Source organism: Pan paniscus, chromosome 16, assembly GCF_029289425.2.
Source record: "Pan paniscus chromosome 16, NHGRI_mPanPan1-v2.0_pri, whole genome shotgun sequence".
In the NCBI taxonomy this organism is placed as follows: domain Eukaryota; kingdom Metazoa; phylum Chordata; class Mammalia; order Primates; family Hominidae; genus Pan; species Pan paniscus.
Window position 1 is genome coordinate 30,291,870 of NC_073265.2, and position 23,077 is coordinate 30,314,946.

The 23,077-nt window shown below is 41.1% G+C and overlaps 1 protein-coding gene across 1 annotated transcript in view; it reads right to left on the reverse strand.

The window, feature by feature from the left end:
* The window catches only part of INO80 (INO80 complex ATPase subunit), a 143,348-nt gene that overhangs the window by 70,740 nt on the left and 49,531 nt on the right, over positions 1 to 23,077 (reverse strand). Inside the window, exons 12-20 of the mRNA XM_003826605.6 lie at positions 22,002 to 22,211; positions 20,620 to 20,700; positions 19,722 to 19,817; positions 10,012 to 10,071; positions 8,783 to 8,925; positions 6,764 to 6,848; positions 5,375 to 5,492; positions 4,057 to 4,142; positions 77 to 244 (exon numbers count right to left, since the gene is read on the reverse strand). Of these exons, the coding sequence (XP_003826653.4) occupies positions 77 to 244; positions 4,057 to 4,142; positions 5,375 to 5,492; positions 6,764 to 6,848; positions 8,783 to 8,925; positions 10,012 to 10,071; positions 19,722 to 19,817; positions 20,620 to 20,700; positions 22,002 to 22,211 (1,047 nt within the window). The remainder of the gene's footprint in view (positions 1 to 76; positions 245 to 4,056; positions 4,143 to 5,374; positions 5,493 to 6,763; positions 6,849 to 8,782; positions 8,926 to 10,011; positions 10,072 to 19,721; positions 19,818 to 20,619; positions 20,701 to 22,001; positions 22,212 to 23,077) is intronic.

Below are 23,077 nucleotides of genomic sequence, written 5' to 3' on the forward strand. Positions count from 1 at the left end.
CTGGGCAACAGAGCAAGACAATTCTATCTCAAAAAACAAAAAACAAAACTTCAAGGCAACTGACGTAAGCTCTTACCTTCCTAAACTGCATGACCAGATTCATGAGGCTGCTGGTGGTGTTCTGTGCTTGTTGGGTAGAGCCCATAGAAGACTGCAATAAATCCTCAATGGAAATTTTGTTCTTTAGTGCCTGATATAGCAGCTTCTGTCGGCTGGTCAGCTGGCAATACATTAGAATCTCAATCTAAAAATCAATAAGAACATTTATATTTGGAAAAGTAGTTTTTAAGAAAATTCAGCATCAGCTTAAAGTTGAAAACACACACAAACCATATTATGATTGAGAATAAACATATGTGAACTCAGTATCTCTATAAACCTGTGAATGTGGACAATCATTCAGAAAAAAATGTATATTCCTTGGCCCTCTTCTCTTCATCACTCATTCCATTTGCTTTCCCTGGGCAATTTCTTCCATTTCTAACTGTGCCAACTAACACCCATCACAGTAACATACAAAAGTACATTCCCAAACATAACCCAGGCCAGTACCTGCAACTACTAACTCTAAGAGTACCACTCAGTCTGCAGCAATTACATATGTGATGTGTCAGAAAAACAGTTCTCTTTTCCACAATTTACTAAATTGGTTAACAGCATTACCATTCCTTCAGTTGGGAAAGACAAACTTAACTCACCTCTGAATGCTCTCTCACACCTCATGTTCTAGTATTTCCTAAATCCTTCAATTCAGCTTGGGAATCTACCACCTTTTCTAACCATACCCATTGCCCTACTGCTGGCCCTCATCTGATATAGTATAGACTGATAATATTTTGTGGTCTTCCTGCCTCCAGTTTCTTCCGGTTGTGATATACTTTCCACATATAGCTTATAAAGGAATTCAACTGCTGAAAAATCTTCAATGTGCATTTTCGCCTAAAGTAAAATGTTGAAACTTCTCATCTCAGCAAAGAAAGCCTCCAATAATCAGGCCGGACGCAGTGGCTCACGCCTGTAATCCCAGCACTTTGGGAGGCCGAGGCAGGCAGATCACAGGTCAGGAGTTCAAGACCAGCCTGGCCAACATAGTGAAACCCCATCTCTACTAAATACAAAAATTAGCAGGGTGTGGTACCATGTGCCTCTAATCCCAGCTACTCAGGAGGCTGAGGCAGGAGAATCACTTGAACCCGGGAGGCAGAGGTTGCAGTGAGCCGAGATTGCACCATTGCACTCCAGCCTGGGTGACAGAATGAGACTCCATCTCAAAAAAAAAAAAAAAAAAAAAAAGAAAGTTCTCCCATAATCAAACCTACCTTACTGTCTGAGTTTCTCATCATCATAACCTCCTCACATACCACTTAGCCACAATGATCTGAAAATTAGCCAAAACAGGCTGCATATTTCGATGTTACTCTATCTTTGCTCACGCTGCCCTTGTTGCCTAGCCCCCCATTCCCACCATATTTTCCTAGTAAATGCCAACTCATCATTTGAAACCTAGCTCACATGTCATCTTTGCTTTAATGCCTTCTCTAACCTTCCCTAGCAAAACTATAGTAAAAGAGGAAACACTAAATGATGTTTAAGAAACACATACTATACACAGTGGTTAGGAACCATACTAGATCTTCAGATCACCTCTCTATGTAGCACTAAACAACAATCATGAACTAGCTGGGTGCACTGACTCACACCTGCAATCCCAGCACTTTGGGAGGCCAAGGCAGGAGAATCGCTTGAGCCCAGGAGTTCTGAGACCAGCCTGGGCAACATAGTGAGACCCTGACTCTATAAAAATTAAAAAATAAAAAATTAGGGCTGGGCATAGTGGCTCACGCCTATAATCCCAGCACTTTGGGAGGCCGAGGTGGGTGGATCACGAAGTCAAGAGATCGAGACCATCCTGGCCAACCAACATGGTGAAACCTCATCTCTACTAAAAATACAAAAATTAGCTGGGCGTTAGTGGTACACACCTGTAGTCCCAGCTACTAGGGAGGCTGAGGCAGGCGAGTCGCTTGAACCCGGCAGGCGGAGGTTGCAGTGAGCTGAGATCGCGCCACTGCACTCCAGCCCGGTCGACAGAGCAAGACTCAGTCTCAAAAAAATAAAAAATAAAAAATTAGCCAGGCATGGTGGTGTGCACCTATAGTACCATCTACTAGGGAGGCTGAGGTGGGGGGATCCCATGAACCCTAGAGTATGAGGCTGCAGTTAGCCATGATCATGCTACTGCATTCCAGCCTGGGTGACAGAGTAAAAAATCCAGTCCCCAAAAAAAAAAAATTTTAAACGATGAACTATTGTTTACATGACCCTTTAAATATAAATGCATTAGGGATTCATTTTTTAAATAAAATGTTTTCCTTCTCTCAGTTGTATCTATGTGACATTGCTATTTATTAGCTAAAATCAGCCAATTTCAAAAAACTGCCCATCAAGATTTTGAGAAAAAAAGACTAAATAAAGGTACAGTTCTACTCCTCTCTTTGAAGAGGATATACATACAATCCCTGATTTTTTAAGTCCAGCACGGTGGCTCATGCTTATAGTCCTAGCACTCTGGGAGGTTGAGGTGGGAGGATTGCTGGAGTCCAGGAGTTCAAGACTAGTCTGGGCAACATAGCAAGATCCTGTCTCTAGAAAAAAATGAAAAATTAGCCAGGTGTGGTGGTGTACACCTGTAGACCCAGCTACTAGGGAAGCTGAGGTGGGAGGACTGCTTGAGCCAAGGAGGTCAAAGCTGAAGTGAGCCGTGATTGCACCACTGCATTCCACCATGGGTGACAGAGCAAGCCCTTGTCTTACAAAAAAAAAAAAAAAAAATACAAGGGGAAAAAAACAGAGAGATTAAAAGGTACTAAGAGGTCGGGCACAGTGGCTCACACCTGTAATCCTAGCACTTTCAGAGGCCCAGGCGGGTGAATCCTTTGAACTCAGTTTGAGACCAGCATGGGCAACATGGCAAAACTGGTCGCTACAAAAAAAAAAAAAAATACAAAAATTAGCCAGGTGTTGTGGCACACACCTGTAGTCCCAGCTACTTGGGAGGCTGACGGGGGAGGATCACTGGAGCCCAGGTAGTCAAGGCAACAGTAAGCCAAGATTGTGTCACTGCACTCCAGTGTGGCTGAAGGAGTAAGAACCTGCCTCAAAAGAAACAACAAACCAGATGCTGAGAGACAGACCATCCAAATGCTATGTATGGACCTTGCTTGTATCCTTATTCTGACATTTTTTTTTTTGAGACAGACATTCGCTTTGTCGCCCAGGCTGGAGTGCAGTGGCACAATTTTGGCTCACTGCAAGCTCCGCCTCCCAGATTCATGCCATTCTCCTGCCTCAGCCTCCCGAGTAACTGGGACTACAGGCGCCTGCTGCCATGCCTGGCTAATTTTTTGTATTTTTAGTAGAGACAGGGTTTCACTGTGTTAGCCAGGATGGTTTCGATTTCCTGACCTCATGATCCGCCCACCTCAGCCTCCCAAAGTGCTGGGATTACAGGCGTGAGCCACCGTGCCCGGCTACAAATTAATTCTTTGAAGAAGAGAGACAGACACACAAAGACAACTGGAGATATCTGAACACTGACTAGATACGTGATGCTATCATGGAACTGGTCTTTTTAAATAGGTGTGATAATGGCATGTGGTTAGGCAGTGTTTAAAAAAACCAAATCTTTTAGAAATATACATGAAAATACTTTATAAACAAATATTCATTTATAAAACATCTGGGATTTGCTTTTGAATAAGAGAGAGGTAGAGTTAATGATTATTGTCACGGAACAATGGGTCAAGGGGATTCATTATACTATCTTTCTATTTTTGTAATGTTTCAAATTCTCCAGTAAAGAGCATTTCAAAAAAAGAAAAAAAGATGTTATTTTCCTCAATTATTTGCCTCATTTTAAGTCCTCTTTGATCCATGCAAGTTTAAACGTCTTCCTTCAAGCAAACTTCAACTAAACATATATCAATAAATTTCTCCCCCTGGAATCTTAAGTTGGTGCCTATTGAGGCTTAAACACATGAGGTCTTCTTTACTTACCTTGTCAGATAATTCATTTTCCACATCTTTCTTGATTCTCCTCAGCATAAATGGCTTCAAAATCATGTGTAAGCGAGAAAGTTGATCTGAAATGCCGGGAGGCCCCCAAGTAATACATTATAGTGATTTCACAAAAACAACAGAAACAAATACCACATTCACCTCTCACCAAACTCTTCAAAACTCCTTTGGCTCAATGATTCTCTAAAAGCAGACTGAAACTTTTTCCCAAGTAGGAAAGCAAGAAATTTTAATTTTTTATACCATCTTGCTATAGTCAACAGGATAAATATACTAGGCTCTATTTTCATTAGAATTCATTTTTAGGTTTTAGGGACATTTTATCACTAATAGGGTTGTAAGTATAAGAAAAATTATCTGAGACTCTCAGTGTTCCCCAAAAATTACCTTCCAAAGGATGTCAGCAAATTAACAACTCATAGTGTAAAATCACATAAGGATTTTTCTAATAGTGAACAAGCTCATGTCTGTGTAATAAACACTTCAGAATGCTCTTAAAATCAGAGAGATATTATTCAACAATATCAAAAGTATTGATAAGGTTAAAAATGCTCACAATGAAAACAAATTCTAATATATAGAGAAAAATAACAAAAATGGCCCTTCTAATATTTGCTGTTTTTATCACAGGAAAAAAGCTTTGACCCATTAGACCCATAGCATTTGACCCATTTGACCCACAAAGAATTAAATATGAATTTTCTTTTGAGATGGAGTCTGGCTCTATCACCCAGGCTGGAGTGCAATGATGCAATCTCGGCTCACCGCAAACTCCATCTCCTGGGTTCAAGCGATTCACCCGCCTCAGCCTCCCGTGTAGCTGGGATTACAGGTACCCGCCATCATGCCCGGCTAATTTTTGTATTTTTGTAGAGACAGGGTTTCACCATGTTGGCCAGGCTGGTCTTGAACTCCTGACCTAACGTGATCCGCCCACCTTAGCCTCCCAAAGTGCTGGGATTACAGATGTGAGCCACCATGCCTGGCCAATATGAATTTTTCAAGATCTAAATGGGAAATGTGAATTCTGCAAGCTAAAATATAATACTTTATGAATCAAGCCTGATCTGCCTTGATTAGACAAGACTATAGTAGTAATCATCTAAATTAGTTCTTTTTTGACTGTTAAATATGTACAAAAAACAAAATTATTTTATAAGCAAAAAATGTGGTTTTCTTCCCCGCTGATTTGTCTATGTATACTGGAAGAAAAATTATTCAAATAAAAGAAAATATGCAATTACGTGGTTGCCTACACTGATAGGTAGATAGAAAGCCAGCTCATAACAGTACTCACTCTCATCAATAGCAGATTTGTTTTCCGCATGGCTCTCAATGTCCTTGGAAAACCATTCATTAAATTCCTCATGTGAATCAAATAATGTTGGCATAATGAAATGCAGCAGAGCCCAAAGCTGTAAACAAAGACAAAAATGAAATAGCTATAGAGCAATAAAATGACAGCGTGTAAGGATGTATTAGATAGAGTAGAGAGAGAAAATTGCAGGTGTATTAGTGTGTAAGTGCCTAGATGCATGTGTATGTGTGAATGAAAGACAGAAAATGAATGAATTCAACTACATTCTTACCTCATCAACCAACCCTAATTTTATTAGGTGCTGTAGCAAAATGTGATTCTTTTTCAACTAATTTCAAACTAAAAGTTTCAAAGCGCAAGTCATGCTCAGATTTTGCAATGGGATAGTTTTAACGATCTTCTTATAAAAATCTATTCCATAATTGAACACAACCTAAGGTATGATAACTTGCTACTAATAATCCTAGATTAGGGGTTAGAAAAATATGGCCTGTTGGGCCAAGTCTGGTCTACCACTATGTTAAATCAAGTTTTATTGAAACATAGCCATGGCCATTCACTTATGTATTGCCTATGGCTACTTTATTAGACAAGCAAAGTTGAGTAGCTGCAACCATGATTGCATGGCCTCCAAACTCCATAAAATATATACTATCTGTCAGTTTCTATAAAGTTTTCTTCTTTTGGTTTTTTTTTTTTTTTTTTTTTTGAGATGGAGTCTCACTCTGTTGCCCAGGCTGGCATACGGTGGCACAATCTCGGCTCATTGTAACTTTGACCTCAGGATTCAAGCAATCATCCCAACTCTGCCTCCTAAGTAGCTGAGACTACAGGCATGCACCACTATGCCTGGCTAATTTTTTGATTTTTTTTGTAGCGTCCGGGTTTCACCACGTTGCCCAGGCTGGTCTTGAACTGCTGGGTTCAAGGCATCCTCCCACTTCGACCTCCCAAGTTGTTGGGATTACAGGCATGAGCAGCTGCACGCAGCCTCTATAAGGATTTCTGACCCTTATTCTAGATGATCAATTAACTCCCCCCAAAAATTTTAGCTCCCCTCTGTGTTAACAAATATTACATTTCAACTCTAGCAAAAACACGTCTCTGCATTAAATGTTTACATTTTCTAATGTGGTCAGTATTCCTTAAATACAAAAGAATACAGTAATTCATTGGCCTTATGCCAGAGAATAAGAAAACAGGAATGATGCCTATGCCTAAAAGACGACTTGGGGCAAGTCTTTTATGTGGGGACTATAATTTATACAAAGCAGTAGCACTGCAAGGGAATGGGTAAAGAATTCTATGCTCTGCTGGAATCCTTCTGTTTTATGAAGATATAAACCTGTGACCTGGACTAGTGCCTACCTCTGCCATGGTGTTCTGAATTGGGGTCCCGGTTAGCAAAAGCCGATTCCGACACTGGAACTGTAAGAGGATCTTCCAACGAACACTGTTTGATAAAATAAGTTACAAATTCATGTTAGCAATAAATTGTTCTTTAATTATCCTACTGAGACCCCATATTGACAAAAATGCCTTCCAAAAAACTAACATTCAGAATCAAGTACTCCATCATGTATTCAACTGAAAAACATTATTCAACAAAGCTGAAAACAGGACACTTCCAAGGGAAATGACTCCTCTCTACTGAAAACATGGTATTTGGATTTAGAAAAAAATAGCCTCAAATAGGCAGAGTTGTATCATTTCTGGCTTTATAAACTCTTCTATTATCTTTAGTCATTTTTGCTGACATAAGTCATTTAATTAGAAAGTACATATCTGTGGTATAAAGTGTCAAAATTATTAATCTGTGCACTTCCAGTATGAGTTTGGAGAGAGCAGTTATGAGGAGTGTTGGTGAGAAGAAAATGTAAAATGAATCTTCATTGCTCCTGGCCAAAGGCATATGCTCCTTCGAACAACTGCAGTATGCCAAGCATGGTGGCTCATGTCTGTACTCCCAGCACTTTGGGAGGCTTGAGTGCAGGAGTTCAAGACCAACCTGTGCAGCATGGAGAAACCCCGTGTCTACTATAAATACAAAAAATTAGCCCAGCATGGTGGCACACGCCTGTAGTCCCAGCTCTGAGACTGAGATGGGAGGATCGTTTGAGACAGGGAGGTCAAGGCTGCAGTGAGCCCCAACTGCGCCACTGCACCACTCCATCCTGGGCAACAGAGCAAGACCCTATCCCCTGTCTCAAAAAAAAAAAAAAAAAAAGATTGCTGTAGGAAGTAAGACCTTTCTGAGGATAGAAAGTTCCACAGAAGGGCTCACGCCTGTAATCCCAGCACTTTGGGAGGCAGAGGCAGGTGGATAACCTGAGGTCAGGAGTTCGAGACAAGCCTGGCCACCATGGCAAAACCCCGTCTCTACTAAAAATACAAAAATTAGCCGGACATGGTGGTGAGCACTTGTAATCCCAGCTACTCGGGAGGCTGAGGCAGGAGAATTGCTTGAATCTGGAAGGTGGAGGTTGCAGTGAGCCGAGACTGCGCCACTGCACTCCAGCCTGGGCAACAAGAGTGAAACTACATCTCAAAAAAAAAAAAAGAAATAAAGAAAGAAAGAAAAGAATAGAAAAAACAAAGTTCTACAGAAAATATCATCTAGCCAGTTAACATGGACCTCTAATAAATTTCTAAGGACTCACCATGAGTTAATAAAAAAATATCAAACCTCAGGTTTAATATCACCAAATAACACTTTTTATTTACTTTGGGACCTCAAAGGTATTGGAATATTTTAAACACATAACTTAGAATAAAAGGATTCTTGGAGATCTGAAAACCATCCAGGGTCTCAGATAATCAACATAAAACAAACAGAGCATCCAATCCACATAACCTAACATTCTACCTCCTACTTAGAACTCCTATCTAAAATAATACCTTAAAGCAAGGGCAGAGACTCCTTCCTCTATAGAAATTTTCCCTGAAGAGATGACCTGTAAAAATGTCACCTTCTTGAACAGGGAGATAAAAGTTGAGAAAAGTCTTGGTATTCTTGGCATTAACATTTGTGTTCCATGAAACAATAAAAAAAGGGAATTTTTGCCTTCTGATCAGGTACACGACTGATGCAGAGATCATGTCACGTCATATTTAAAACCTCTCATATATTGGACGGGTGGCTCATCCCTCTAATCCCAACACCTGGGGAGGCCGATGCGAGAGGATCGCTTGAAGCCAGGAGTTCAAGACTAGCCTGGGCAGCAAAGCGAGACCTTGTCTCTATTAAAAAAATTAAATAAAACTTCTCATATCTTGATTTTATTCATATATACAAGTCTGTGTGTGTGTGTGTGTGTGTGCGTGTGTGTGTGTGTGCGTGTATACTTAACCCAATGCATTGAGTTTGGTTTCTACTACTCATGTTACCTGGAACTACTCTTGAGCGCCTGAGCCTCATCCAGTACCATGTATTGCCACTTGACCCGCTGGAAATACTTTACATCCTGCACCACCAGCTGATAGCTGGTAATAACCACATGGAAGGGGGCATCCTGAGTGTAGAGGGTCTTCTGTAAATATAAAAGGGGAAGGGTGAAAAGAGAAACCTAATAATTCATAATAAGGAACTGATGTATGGACTGTTTTTCTAGGGCCAAAATGTTTAAGACAGCCCTGAAGATGTGCTTCTCCCATATGGTAGGGAGATGTGCAGTGAAGTGAACCATACTGTGGGGTTTTGTCTGTTGTTTTGCTGTTGTTGAGAGGGTCTCACTCCGTTACCCAGACTAGAGTCCAGCAGCGTGAACATGGCTCACTGCAAACACAACCTCCTGGGCTCAGGTGATCCTCCTGCCTTAGTCTCCCAAACAGCTGGGACTACAGGCATATACCACCATGCCCGGCTAATTTTTTTATTTTATTTTATTTTATGTAGAGATGGGGGTCTCACTATGTTACCCAGGCTGGTCTCGAACTGCTGGACTCAAGTGATCCTCCTGCCTCAGCCTCCCAAAATGCTGGGATTATAGGCATGAGCCACCATGCCCGGCCACTGTAACTGTTTTTAAAGCAGTCACATTTACCACAAACTAGGCTGAAACTAGTCTTCAGCTTATTAAAGAAAAAAGTTCTGGCCAGGTGTGGTGGCTCACACCTGTAATCCCAGCACTTTGGGAGGCCGAGGCAGGAGGATCACTTAAGCCCAGGAGTTTGAGACCACCCTGGGCAACAGGTTGAAACCACATCTCTACAAAAAATACAAAAATTAGCTGGGCATGGTGTAGCGAGCCTATAGTCCCAAAAATTAGCTGGGTGTGCTGTCTCCTGCTTGTAGTTTGGGTGGCTGAGGTGGGAGGATTGCTTGAGCCAGGAGGTCAAGGCTACAGTGAAATGTGATCATGCCACTGCACTCCAGCCTGGGCAACAGAGCAAGACCTTGTCTCAAAAAAAAAGATTCTTAATTAATCCTGGAAATCAAGTCCAGCTGATTGCCTACAACAGGAAAAGTATTGTATCAGAAAAATGGAAACTTGATCAGTGTCCAGAAATATATAATAGATAAGAAGATTTTTGTCCAAAAGAAATTATCCACATCAATTAGAGAAATAACGACTGCATGTACGGTACGTATGTATGCAGTTTAAGTAGAATGTTACCTGACTCCAGAACCTTCTGATGACTTTTCTATCATGAGGATTTCCCCAATATGGTAGCACCTAGAAAAAGGGCCAATATATACATTACTTTCTATAGATGATCTTAAAAGTATTATAACAAATATATAATTCGGAACAATTTAAAAAGAAACTAATAAAATGAGCATAGGAATTCCTCTCCTGCCAATGGTGGAATAAGTGGTTTAACCAACCCTGTTGTCCAAATAGAAACACACACACACAATTCATTTGTCTGAAGGCATAAAACAGCTACTGAGACAGTGGGCAATTACAGAGGCCCAAATCAGAAAACAACGGAAGCCCAGAGAGGTAAGCCTAGTATGTGGTATACTTTATCACTGATGGTACCACGGCATTACAAAAGTTCTAGTTGAGAGGGTAAGGAACTGAGGACACTTTTTCTTAAGAGATGTAAGATAGCCTGGGCATGGTGGCTCACGCCTGTAATCCCAGCACTTTGGGAGGTCGAGGCAGGCGGATCACCTGAGGTCAGGAGTTGGAGACCAGCCTGGCCAACATGGTGAAACGTCTCTACTAAAAATACTAAAATTAGCCGGGTGTGGTGGCACGCACCTGTAATTCCAGCTACTAGGGAGGCAGGAGGTTGCAGTGAGCAGAGATGGCGCCACTGCACTCCAGCCTGGGGGACAAGAGCAAGACTTTGTCTCAGGAAAAAAAAAAAACAAAAAGATGTAAGACATAGAGAACAAAAATTGTAGTTCAAGGAAAAAGACTCTTGTAACCAGCCACATCCCTGGCTTTAAGTTGGAACTCAAAGGCTACAAGGTAGTAGTAACAGTAAATCATACATAGACTTGCCTAGACTTGCCTGAATAGGTACCGACTCCCCGCCTCAAAACATCTGAATTCCAGATTAAAAAGGCTTTGAATAATTTGCATCCCCACCAACCCCCAAATAATTACTAGTGGCAAAAAAACACATAAATCCTCTCTAGAAGAAAACAGTTGTGAGAGCCCACACTTATCTCTATAGTTTTTCCTATACAATGTCTGGCATAGCATTAAAAAATAACCAGACATATAGAAAGACCATATCACATGACTGAAAGCCTACATGAAAGAAAGATAACGTACACAGAGGAGATTAAAATAATAAAAATATTAAAAACAGACTTTTGGCCAGGAGTAGTGGCTCATGCCTGTAATCCCAGCATTTTGGGAGACTGAGGCTGGCAGATCACCTGAGCATGGGAGTTTCAGACCAGCCTGGGCAACATGGTGAAACTCACTCTCTACAAAAAATACAAAAGTTAGCTAGGTGTGGTGACACGCACCTGCAGTCCCAGGAACTCACGAGTCTAAGGCAGAATTGCTTGAGCCTGGGAGAGGTTGCAGTGAGCCAAGATTCTGCCACTGCACTCCAGCCTGGGCAACAGAGCAAGACTTTGTTTCAAAAAAATAAATAAATAAAAGTTTAGGCCGGGCACAGTGGCTCACACCTGGAATCCTAGCACTTTGCAAGGCCGAAGCAGGTGGATCACGAGCTCAGGAGATAGAGACCACCCTGGCCAACATGGTGAAACACCGTCTCTACCAAAAATACAAAAAAAAAAAAAAAAAAATTAGCCAGGAGTGGTGGCACACACCTGTAGTCGCAACTATTCGGGAAGCTGAGGCAGGAAAATCGCTTGAACCCGGCAAGCGGAAGTTGCAGTGAGCCGAGATCGTGCCACTGCACTCCAGCCTGGGCGACAGAGTGAGACTGTGTTTCAAAAAAATAAATAAAATTAAAAAATTTAAAAATATCAAATGAAAAATACTTTAAAAAATGCTAATTTGTTAATGAAAAACATGATAGAGAATTTCAATGGTATGCTATAAATTATAAAAGAATCAAAGCAAATTTTTAGAACTGAAAAATATAGTAACTAAAATCAAGAAATTAATGAATGGATCTAATGACAGATTAGATGCAGCTAAAGAGAAAATTAGTGAACTAGATGACAAGTCAGAAGAAAATATCCAGATTAAAGCACAAAGAAACAACAGAATGCAAGATTCAGCACTTTTTCTGTGGTGTTTTCTAGATGTGGTTTTCTTTCTCCTTATCCCTGCACCTCACAGGGCTTCTTGAATCTACAGACCGCTATCTTTTGTTGTTCTGAAAAATTTCAGCCAAATGGAAGCAGAAATATGCAGGAAGAAATGAAGATAAATAAAAATTGAATATATAATATGAAAAAATCTAAACATAAAATATATAAGCAATAATAAAATGTCTCATGGGGTTTAAAATATAAAAAGTATACAAAACCTACAGCATATAAGTCGAGACAAAAGGGATGTAGTCCAAGTATACCGAAGTCTTTATATTATCCAGAAAGTAGTAACTCTTAATTTATATTATTATTATGTTTTAAGTCAAGAAGGCAAGTTTTCCCCCAGATTATCTACTAGAGAATAAAATAGGCCAAGTATGGTGGCTCATGCCTGTAATCTCAGCACTCTGGGAGGCTGAGGTGGATGGATCACCTGAGGCCAGGAGTTCAAGACCAGCCTGGCCAACATGGCAAAACCCTGTCTCTACTAAAAATACAAAAATTAGCTGGGCGCAGAGGTTGCAGTGAGTGGAGATCACACCACTGCACTGAAGCGTGGGTGACAGAGCGAGACTCTGTCTCCAAAAAAAACCAAAAAGAATAAAATAAATACATGACTAGTGCTATGGTTTGAACATCTCTCTCGAGGTTTATGTGCTGGAAACTTAATCTCCAATGCAACAGTACTGAGAGGTGGGAGCTTTCAGGGGTGAGAAGGTCATGGGGGCTTCGCCCTCATGAATGAATTAATGCCATTATCACAGGAGTCCCCCTCACCCTGGGCTCTTCTGCTCCTCTGCCTTCCAATCTGGAGTGATGCAACAAGAAGGCCCTTGTGAGATGAGGACGCCTCACTTTTTGACTTCTCAGGCCCTCTGGAACTATAACAAATAAATCTCTTTTCTTTATAAATTACTCAGTTTTCTGTGTTTTGTTATAGCAGCACAAAACAAACTAAGACAAATAATAAGCTAAGAGAGGGAGGGAGAGCAATAACATTTAATCAGTCTAAAAGGACATAAGAAAGGAGAGAATCAAAACACTGGGACACATTTCTCAGGATCTCCTGAGCGCTGTCATGGGCCAAAAAATGTTTTTAAATTAGGGTGGGCGCAGTGGCTCATGCCTGGAATCACAGCACTTTGGGAAGCTAAGGTGGGCAGATTACCTGAGGTCAGGAGTCCAAGACCAGCCTGGCCAACGTGGTGAAACCCCATCTCTAGTAAAAATACCAAAATTAGTTGGGTGTGGTGGTAGGTGCCTGTTATTCTAGCTACTCAGGATGCTGAGGCAGGAGAATTGCTTGAACCTGGGAGGCAGAGGTTGCAGTAAGCTGAGATCACATCACTGCACTCCAGCCTGGGCCACAGAGCCAGACTCCGTCTCAAAAAAATTTAAATGTAAAAATAAGGAAAAGAGAAAAATTAAACAGGTGCCACAAGTAGAAAAACAATTAGTAAGGCAGACTTAAAACTCAATATATCAGCATTTACATTAAAAGCACAAATATTCCCAACAAGAGGCAAGAAATACACCTTAAGGTCGGGCACGGTGGCTCACACCTATAATCCCAGCACTTTGGGAAGCTGAGGCAGGCGGATCACTTGAGGTCAGGAGTTAGAGACCAGCCTGGCTAACATGGTGAAAACCCGTCTGTACTAAAAATACAAAAATTAGCCGGGCGTGGTGGCATGCGCCTGTAATCCCAGCTACTAGGAAGGCTGAGACAGAATTGCTTGAACCCTGGAGACGGAGGTTGCAGTGAGCTGAGATTGCGCCACTGCACTCCAGCCTGGCGACAGATAGACTCCGTCTCAAAAAGAGAAATGCACCACAAATGATGTAAAATGATTACAAATAAAAGGAAGAAAAAAAGCCATGTAAAAATTAAGCAAAGACGCTCTCACATTCTGTATTCAGAAAAAAATTAAAGAAAAACAATATATATCAGAAAATACAGACTTTTAGTCAAAAAGTCTTTAAAAGGAAAATTTCATAATAATAAAAGGTTCAGTTCACCAGGAAGAGTATAAATCTTACAGCCTCAAAATATATAAAGCAAAAATGGACAGAAGAGAAATGGACAAATCCATCATCATGGTATGTTTTAATATACCACTCTCAGTCAGTGACAGAATAGGCAGACGAATCAGTAAAGACATGAAAGAGCTGAACAACTTAACAAACTTTGACCTAAATCAACATATATGCAACACTGCAATGAATAAGGGCAGAATACCTATAATTTTCCAATACACAGAGGACATATAAACACTGACAATATGCTGAGACATAAAAATGAGGGTTCAACAAATTTCAAAGTATTAAAGTCATAAAAAGTTTCTTTTACCAATGTGAATTTAAGGTATCAATTAATAACAAACAAGACATCTAGACAATCCTCCACTGTTTGAAAATTATGAATTACACTTTTTATTTTTTAAAAGAGATAGGGTCTCGCCCTGTTGCCTAGGCTGGAGTACAGTGGTGTGATCATAGCTCACTGTAGCCTTGAACTCCAGGGCTCAAGTGATCATCCCACCTAGAAATACACTTTTAAATAACCCATAGATCAAAAATGAACTTGCAATGGAAGTTAGAGATTATGATGAAGTGAAAGACAATGTATATATGACACATCAAGCCTTTGGATGGCTAAAGTCATGCTCAGAAAGCAATGAGTATCCTTAAATGTACATCTATTAGAAGCTGAAAATCAATACTCTAAGCTCCATCTCAAGACATCAGATAAAGAAAAAAGCTGGCTGGGCATGGTGGCTAACGTCTGTAATCCAAGCAGTTTGAGAAGCCAAGGTAGAAGGATCGCTTGAGCTCAGGAATTTGAGACCAGCCTGGCCAACGTGGGGAAACTCAGCCTCTACTAAGAATAAAGAAATTCACCGGGCATGGTGGCAGGCTCCTGTAATCCCAGTTACACACGGGAGCTTGAGGCAGAAGAACTGCTTGAACCCGGAGGAGGCAGAGGTTGCAGTGAGCCAAGATCATGTCACTGCACTCCAGCCTGGGAAACAGAGCGAGACACTGTCTCAAAAAAAAGGTAGAAAAAGAGTGCAGTGTGGGGCTGTGTTCCAATACGTATGACTTTCAACTTTGTATGTCACATTCTATGAAAGTTTATTTTTTTATCAATAATTTTAAAAAGTAAAAACTATTCTTAGTTTACAGCCATTCAAAAACAGGTAGCAGGCTGGGCTCGGTGATTCACGCCTGTAATCCTAGCACCTTGGGAGGCAGAGGCGGGCAGATCACCTGAGGTCAGGAGTTCAAGACCAGCCTGGCTAACATGGTGAAACTCCGTCTCTACCAAAAATACAAAAATTAGCTGGGTGTGGTGGTACACCCCTGTAGTCCCAGCTACTCGGGAAGCTGAGGCAAAATTGCCTGAACCTGGGAGGCGGAGGTTGCAGCGAGCCAAGATCACGCCACTGCACTCCAGCCTGGGCGACAGAGCAAGACTCTGTGTCATAAAACAAAAAACAAAAAACAAAAAAAACAGGTGGCAGATTCCTTAATAAGTAGAATTACCATATGACCTAGCAATTCTATTCATAGGTACATACCCAAAAGAAGTGAAAACAGTAAAAGTGTTCAAACAAAAACTTGCACAGGAATGTTCATAGCAGTACTACTCACAACAGCCAAAAGGTGGAAACAACCCAAATATTCATCAACAGATGAATGGATGAACAAAATGTGATATATATATACACAATGGAATATTACTCAGCCATATAAAGGAATAAAGCACTGACACATGCTATAATATGGATGAAGCTTGAAAACTTTATACTCAGTAAAAGAAGCCAGACAGAAACGGCATTCACAAAGTGTTCAGAATAAGCAAATCCAGCCACAGCAGTCAAATTTGTGGTTGCCAGAGGCTACAGCACAAGGTGAATAGAACGTGATTGTTTAGTGGGTAAAGGCCTTCTGTTTGGGCTGATGAAAAAGTTATGAAACTAGACAGCAGTGATGGTTACACAAGACTGTGAATGCACCTAATGCTACTACATTGTACTTTTTTTTTTTTTTGAGACAGAGTTGTGCTCTTGTTGCCCAGGCTGGAGTGCAATGGCACAATCTCAGCTCACCACAACCTCTGCCTCCTGGGTTCAAGCGATTCTCCTGCCTCAGCCTCCCGAGTAGCTGGGATTACAGGCATGTGCCACCATGCCCAGCTAATTTTGTATTTTTAGTAGAGATGGGGTTTCTCCACATTGGTTAGGCTGGTTTAGAACTCCTGACCTCAGGTGACCCCCCTGCCTCAGCCTTCCGAAGTGCTGGGATTACAGGCGTGAGCCACCGCACCCGGCCCATTTTTTTATAAGCTTGGTCTGCAGGCATGCACTACCATGTCCAACTAACTTTTAAATTTTTTGTAGAGACAAGGTCTACGTTGGCAAGGCTGTTCTTGAACTTCTGGACTCAAGTGATCTTCCCACCTTGGCCTCCCAAAGTACTGGGATTACAGGCATGACCCACCAGGCCCAGCCCATTTTTAAATAGTTAAAATGGTAAATACTATGTTCTATGTATTTTGTCACAATAAAAAATATATTGGGGCACTAGGAAAAAAAAAATCAAGCCAACTGCAGTGGCTGGTGCCTATAATCCCAGCACTTTAAGAGGCCAAGGTGGGATGATTGTGTGAGGCCAGGAGTTAGAGACCAGCCTTGGCAACATAGCAAGACGGCACCACAAAATTAAAAAAAAAAAAATTAGCAGGGTGTGGCGCTGCATGCCGGTAGTCTTAGCTACTTGGGAGGCTGATGTGGGAGAATGGCTTGAGGTGGAGTTCAGGGCTGCGGTGAGCTATGATCACGTCTCGGCACTCCACCTTGGGAGACAGAAGGAGAAAATGTCTCTAAGAAAAAAAAAAAAAGCAAAAAAAAAAAAAAATCAAAAGAGGTGGCAACACCCACAGGGTATATAATCCTAAATTAGGGTATCGAAAGAAAGTTCAACATGCAAATGATAGCTCTGTTTCAGGCAAACTTATAAAGTCAAAGGAAAGGCATCAATGACATTAGTAATATCACATTGCCATCTATCAGCAGTGGAAGAGCTACTGAAAACTTAAGTGGTTTGGTGAAAAAATTTTAAGACCTTTTATTTTTCTTTTTTCTTTTTGAGACGGATTCTCACTCTGTCGCCCAGGCTGGAGTGCAGTGGCATGATCTCAGCTCACTGCAAACTCTGCCCCCCGGGTTCAAGCAATTTTCCTGCCTCAGCCTCCCGAGTAGCTGGGATTACAGGCGCCTGCCACAACACCTGGCTAATTTTTGTACTTTCAGTAGAGACAGGGTTTCACCATCTTGGCCAGGCTGGTCTTAAACTCCTGACCTTGTGATCCACCCGCCTCAGCCTCCTAAAGTGCTGAGATTACAGGCATGAGCCACCATGCCCGGCCAAGATCTTTTATTTTTCAATATCTGCATTGTTCAATATATACTGAACATCATATGAAAAAAAAAGCAGAAAAAGATGGTGATCACCATTCCACAAGACAAACAATTTAAGAGAAAATAGTCAACAAACTGCGTTAGAATGATCTCATCATCATCTCAGCAAGATGAAAATGAGTCAGTCAAATTAAAAGCTATATATCCTAATACTCCTTATACAGTTTCTACATCTACAATTTAGCCACAAAATGGGACCACAGCCATAAAGCTGCCTCAAAGTGGGAAATCCCAGACAATTTCCTATTCCATACAAAGCATAAGCCAGAAAAATACCTGCCTCACATTTCTACCCTATCCCAAGCTCCTCAAACTACATGAAACCCATCACTATTACAGAGACCCAAAATCACAGAGATCATGTCAACATATTTTGATATATAATCTCCAAAATACTATCCTAACTGTGCAACTTCATTATCATATTCCTTTAGGGACAGAACACATATTTAACTCATTTTCAATTCTTTTAAATTGCAAACAATAAATCCTATTCATTCTTTCTTAAATTCCTCCAACTTTTCATAACTAAGCAGCTGTTTAAATCTAATCAATGTCTTGCCCAATGGATGCCAAATACTTCCCTGATCACCCCCTACTTCAACCTGAATTCTTTTCCTATGAATTAATTAAATCGATGTTCACATTATCTACCTTAGACATTATAAGCTGGACTAAGACTAGAGATCAGACTTTAGAGTATTAAGAAAATGAACTGGCTGGGTTTGGTGGCTCGTGCCTGTAATCCCAGGACTCTGGGAGGCTGACGCAGAAGGATGACTAGAGGCCAGGAGTTCAAGACCCGCCTGGGCAACATAGTGAGACCTGCCTCTACTAAAAAAGCAAAATGGGCTGGATGGAGTGGCTCACACCTGTAATCTCAGCACTTCAGGAGGCTGACATGGGTGGATCACCTGAGGTCGGGAGTTTGAGACCAGCCTGACCAACATCGTCAGTAGAGAAACCCCGTCTCTACTAAAAATACAAAATTAGCCGGGCATGGTGGCACATGCCTGTAATCCCAGCTACTCGGGAGGCTGAGGCAGAAGAATCACTTCAGCCCTGGAGGCAAAGGTTGCGGTGAGCAGAGTTTGCACCATTACACTCTAGCCTGGGCAACAAGAGTGAAACTCTGATGTAAAAAAAAAAAAAACGGCTGTGTGCGGTGGCTCATGCCTGTAATCCTTGCGTTTTCGGAGGCCCAGGCATGTGGATCACCTGAGGTCAAGAGTTTGAGACCAGCCTGGACAACATGGTGAAACCCCGTCTCTATTAAAAATACAAAACAATTAGCTGGGCATGGTGGCAGACACCTGTAATCCCAGTTACTCAGGAGGCTGAGGCAGGAGGATTGCTTGAACCTGGGAGATGGAGGTTGCAGTGAGCCGAGATTGTGCCACTGCACTCTAGCCTCAGCGACAGAGTGAGACTCCATCTCAAAACAAAAACAAAAATAAGACATGTATTTAAAAAAAGAAATGAATTATTTACAATAGATTTGAATGAAAAGAGAAATGCCATAAATGATAGGATGTGTACTGATGGTATGATTTGTCAAAAATCTATGTTAAACCAAATAAGGTAGATGTTTTCTATTATGGCAGTTTGACCACGAGTATCCATTTATCAGGCTAAATGCAATATGCACTCATTATTCCCAGCAGTAAGTTTTATAGTGATTATATGCAAGTTATTTTGGAACAATGTATATTTTTGTTTTTGTGACGGAAGGAGTCTTGCTCTGTTGCCCTGGATGGAGTGCAGCAGCACATTCTCGGCTTGCTACAACCTCCCCTCACTGCAACCTCCCCTCGCCCCCTCACCCCCCTGGCCCTGCCCCGTTCAAGCAATTCTCCTGCCTCAGCCTCCTGAGCAGCTGGGACTACAGACACATGGCACCATGCCCGGCTAATTTTTTTTTTGTATTTTTAGTAGAGACGGGGTTTCACCATGTTAGCCAGGATGATCTCGACTTCCTGACCTCGTGATCCACCCACCTCAACCTCCCAAAGTGCTGAGATTACAAGTGTGAGCCCCCAAGTCCGGCCAAAATTTAAAACTGTTGAGTAATTAGTAGGGCAAGAAAAGGAGAGTCAAAAAGTTTATTTTAAAGAGCAATAGATGTTTTGGTTGGACTGATATTTACCTTAAATTTAGGAACAAATCTAGTAAACTCCTGGTGCCAATTGTTAAGTGTAGACGCAGGTGAAATTATTAAGAAAGGTCCCCAAATGTTCTCTCTCTGCAACAGAAAAACCCAGTCAGCCAACTACAGGAAAAGGGACGGTATTTAATTCAAAATTATAATTAATGACAAGAACAATCTAAGAATAGGAAACAAATAACAAGAGAAACAGTGAGTAAATCCCAAATCTGCACATTCAATAGTAATATCCTATGTTAATAATAAGAACATAAAGACACACCTTGAGAAAAAAATGGCAAGCAACTATTCCCTCTTCTGACCTCTTATAGGTCTTATCCACAAAGCATTTATGACACACTGACTTGTATGTATTGTTTTCTACTATACTAGTTATCCGACAATCTTGTAGTTACTTAATAGGTATAGAGCTTTTGCTTTTTTTTCAGTTTTACGCATTTTAAAAATTTAATTCTTATAAAATTCCTATAAAGTAGATAACGTCTCCATAGAAGAGGAAGAGGAAGAGGAAACTAAGCCTCAGAGAGTTAAGTTGAAAAAGAGGCTAAATTGCCCAAGTTTACACTGGTAATAAGAGTAGAGCTGAAATGTTAGGCAAGGTGTTCTGATCTAACTATATGGCCCTTGCCACTACACTGGTGGTGATCAATGCAGAGCGGAAAGGAGTGTCTCAAAATCACATGCTCAAAAATTGTCCTAGCCCTCTTAAAAACCAAAAAGTTATAAAACACTGTCCCCTTATAAAGCTCTGAGGCAAGAATCCAGTCCCACTATCTTGGAATGCTACACAGCTTAACATAGTGCTTTTAAGTGGCTGATTTTCAACAGAAATTACCCTAAATTCTAGAGAAATGAAGATAGAAAGATTGCATCTACCCACCTCAGCCAGATGGGCCAGAAGGGCAATGCTCTGTACTGTTTTACCAAGGCCCATTTCATCAGCAAGAATGCCATTAATACCCTGGGGAAAAAAAATACATGATCAACACCTCATGCATTTCATCAAATAAAGTTCAACCTGTTACCAAAAAGAATGACCAAGATAACAGGCTTGTTTAAAGAGAAGTGACCAGAGATACTCAGCCTCAGCACTTTTACCCACTGCTATAGTAATTGCTTTTGCCAATGCTACAGCTACAACTATGAACCATGATACATGAGACAGGGCAAGGCCAGTCTGTTAGCTAATACAACCCAGACACAAAAGCAATTAGATTTACCAAGTCCATATAAGACAAACCATAAGAAATACACAAATATTCTCCAGTAGGATCTCCAGGTTACAAAAAAACAAAAAGACATCAGCTGGGTGCAGTGGCTCATGCCTGTCCCGGCACTTTGGGAGGCCGAGGCAGGCATATCGCATGAGCCCAGGAGTTTGAGACCAGTCTGGGCAACATGGAGACAGCCCGTTTCTACAAAAAATACAAAAATTAGCCAGGCGTGGTGGCATGTGTCTGCAGTCCCAGCTATTCTGGGGGCTGAGGCAGGAGGATCACTTGAGCCCAGGAGTTTAAGGCTACAGTGAGCCATAAACGCACCACTCCACTTCAGCCTGGGTGACAGAGTAAGATCCTGTCTCAAAAAGAAAGAGAAACAGAGACATCCTTCTGCCTCTTGTCAAAGGATATAGCTTTTTATTTTTTAATAAATCTACATTAATTTATTTTTAATTATACTTCACGTTCTAGGGTACATGCGCACAATGTGCAGGTTTGTTACATATGTATACATGTGCCATGTTGGTGTGCTGCACCCATTAACTCGTCATTTACATTAGGTATTTCTCCTACTGCTATCCCTCCCCAGGATATGGCTTTTTAAAAGGGTGAAATCTAAAACATGATCTTGTACTCATTTCCTTTTTTTTTTTTTTTTTTTTTGAGATGGAGTTTTGCTCTTGTTGCCCAGGCTACAGTGTAATGGCGCCATCTTAGCTCACCGCAATCTCCGCCTCCCAGATTCAAATGATTCTCCTGCCTCAGCCTCCCAAGTAGCTGGGATCACAGGCATGCACCACCATGCCAGGCTAATTTTGTATTTTTTTTTTTTTTAGTAGAAATGCGGTTTCACCATGTTGGTCAGGCTGGTCTCGAACTCCCAACCTCAGGTGATCCGCCTGCCTTGGCCTCCCAAAGTGCTGGAATTGCAGGCATGAGCCACCGCACTCAGCCAGATCTTGTACTCATTTCACAATCACATTGAACAAATGACTTTAGGAAAAGAGATAATAAAAGAGAATGACACGGTTCTAAAATTCACCTGTTCATATAGATTGGCCAACCAATTCATGCCTTTCAGTTGATAACCTTTCAATTTGCCATTAAAAATTGTGGGCTGTGGAATATCCTCACCAGCCCGGATAGATGGGTTAGCCAGGCTATAACTCTCCCCAAACCCAGTGCCAGACTTGTTTGCTGCCCGTAGGGCAGCTGCTCGACTTTCTTTTGCATCTTCATCAAATGACCTTGTCTGGAAAGTAAAAAAAAAAAAAAAATTAGAAAAAAAAAAAAGAGGAAAAATATTACATGAAAATAAAACTCAAGATAACAATATATCTACCCTGTGCTAAGAAAAATAATTGGAACAAAATTTCTCATAATCTGATAATATAATGTAATATCATATGACATCATTTCTATAAAACATATTACTAATATTATTTAATGTAACAATTATATTAGAAATTGGGGAAGGTCACATTCGTCTATCTTTGACTTACACTCTGTCAATGTTAAATAGGGGCTCCTATGCAGTATATTAAAAACAGCAAATTTTTTACTTAATTCAACCTGATTGTAGTTTCTTTCTGATTTTGTTAAACATCACTATATCATACATAACAAAGAGCTTGGGCCAGGCGCAGTGGCTCACACCTGTAATCCCAGCACTTTGGGAGGCCAAGGCGGGCGGATCACGAGGTCAGGAGATCGAGACCATCCTGGCCAACATGGTGAAACCCCGTCTCTACTAAAATAAAAAAAATTAGCTGGGTGTGGTGGTGCGCACCTGTAGTCCCAGCTACTCAGGAGGGTGACAAAGCAAGACTCCCGCCTCAAAAAAAAAAGAATAAATAAATAAATAAATAACAAAGAGCAAGTTATTACTTAAGTGAAAGAAGGCATTAAATAACGTAGCAGTTTTTTGAAACCATGATATGGCTCTCTTAACAAGCCAAGAGTGTGGTCTTTTTCTTTTTTTTTTTTGAGATGCAGTCTCAATCTGTCGCCCAGGCTGGAGTGCAGTGGCGCAATCTCGGCTCACAGCAAGCTCCGCCTACCGGGTTCACGTCATTCTCCTGCCTCAGCCTCCCGAGTAGAGGGGACTACAGGCGCCCT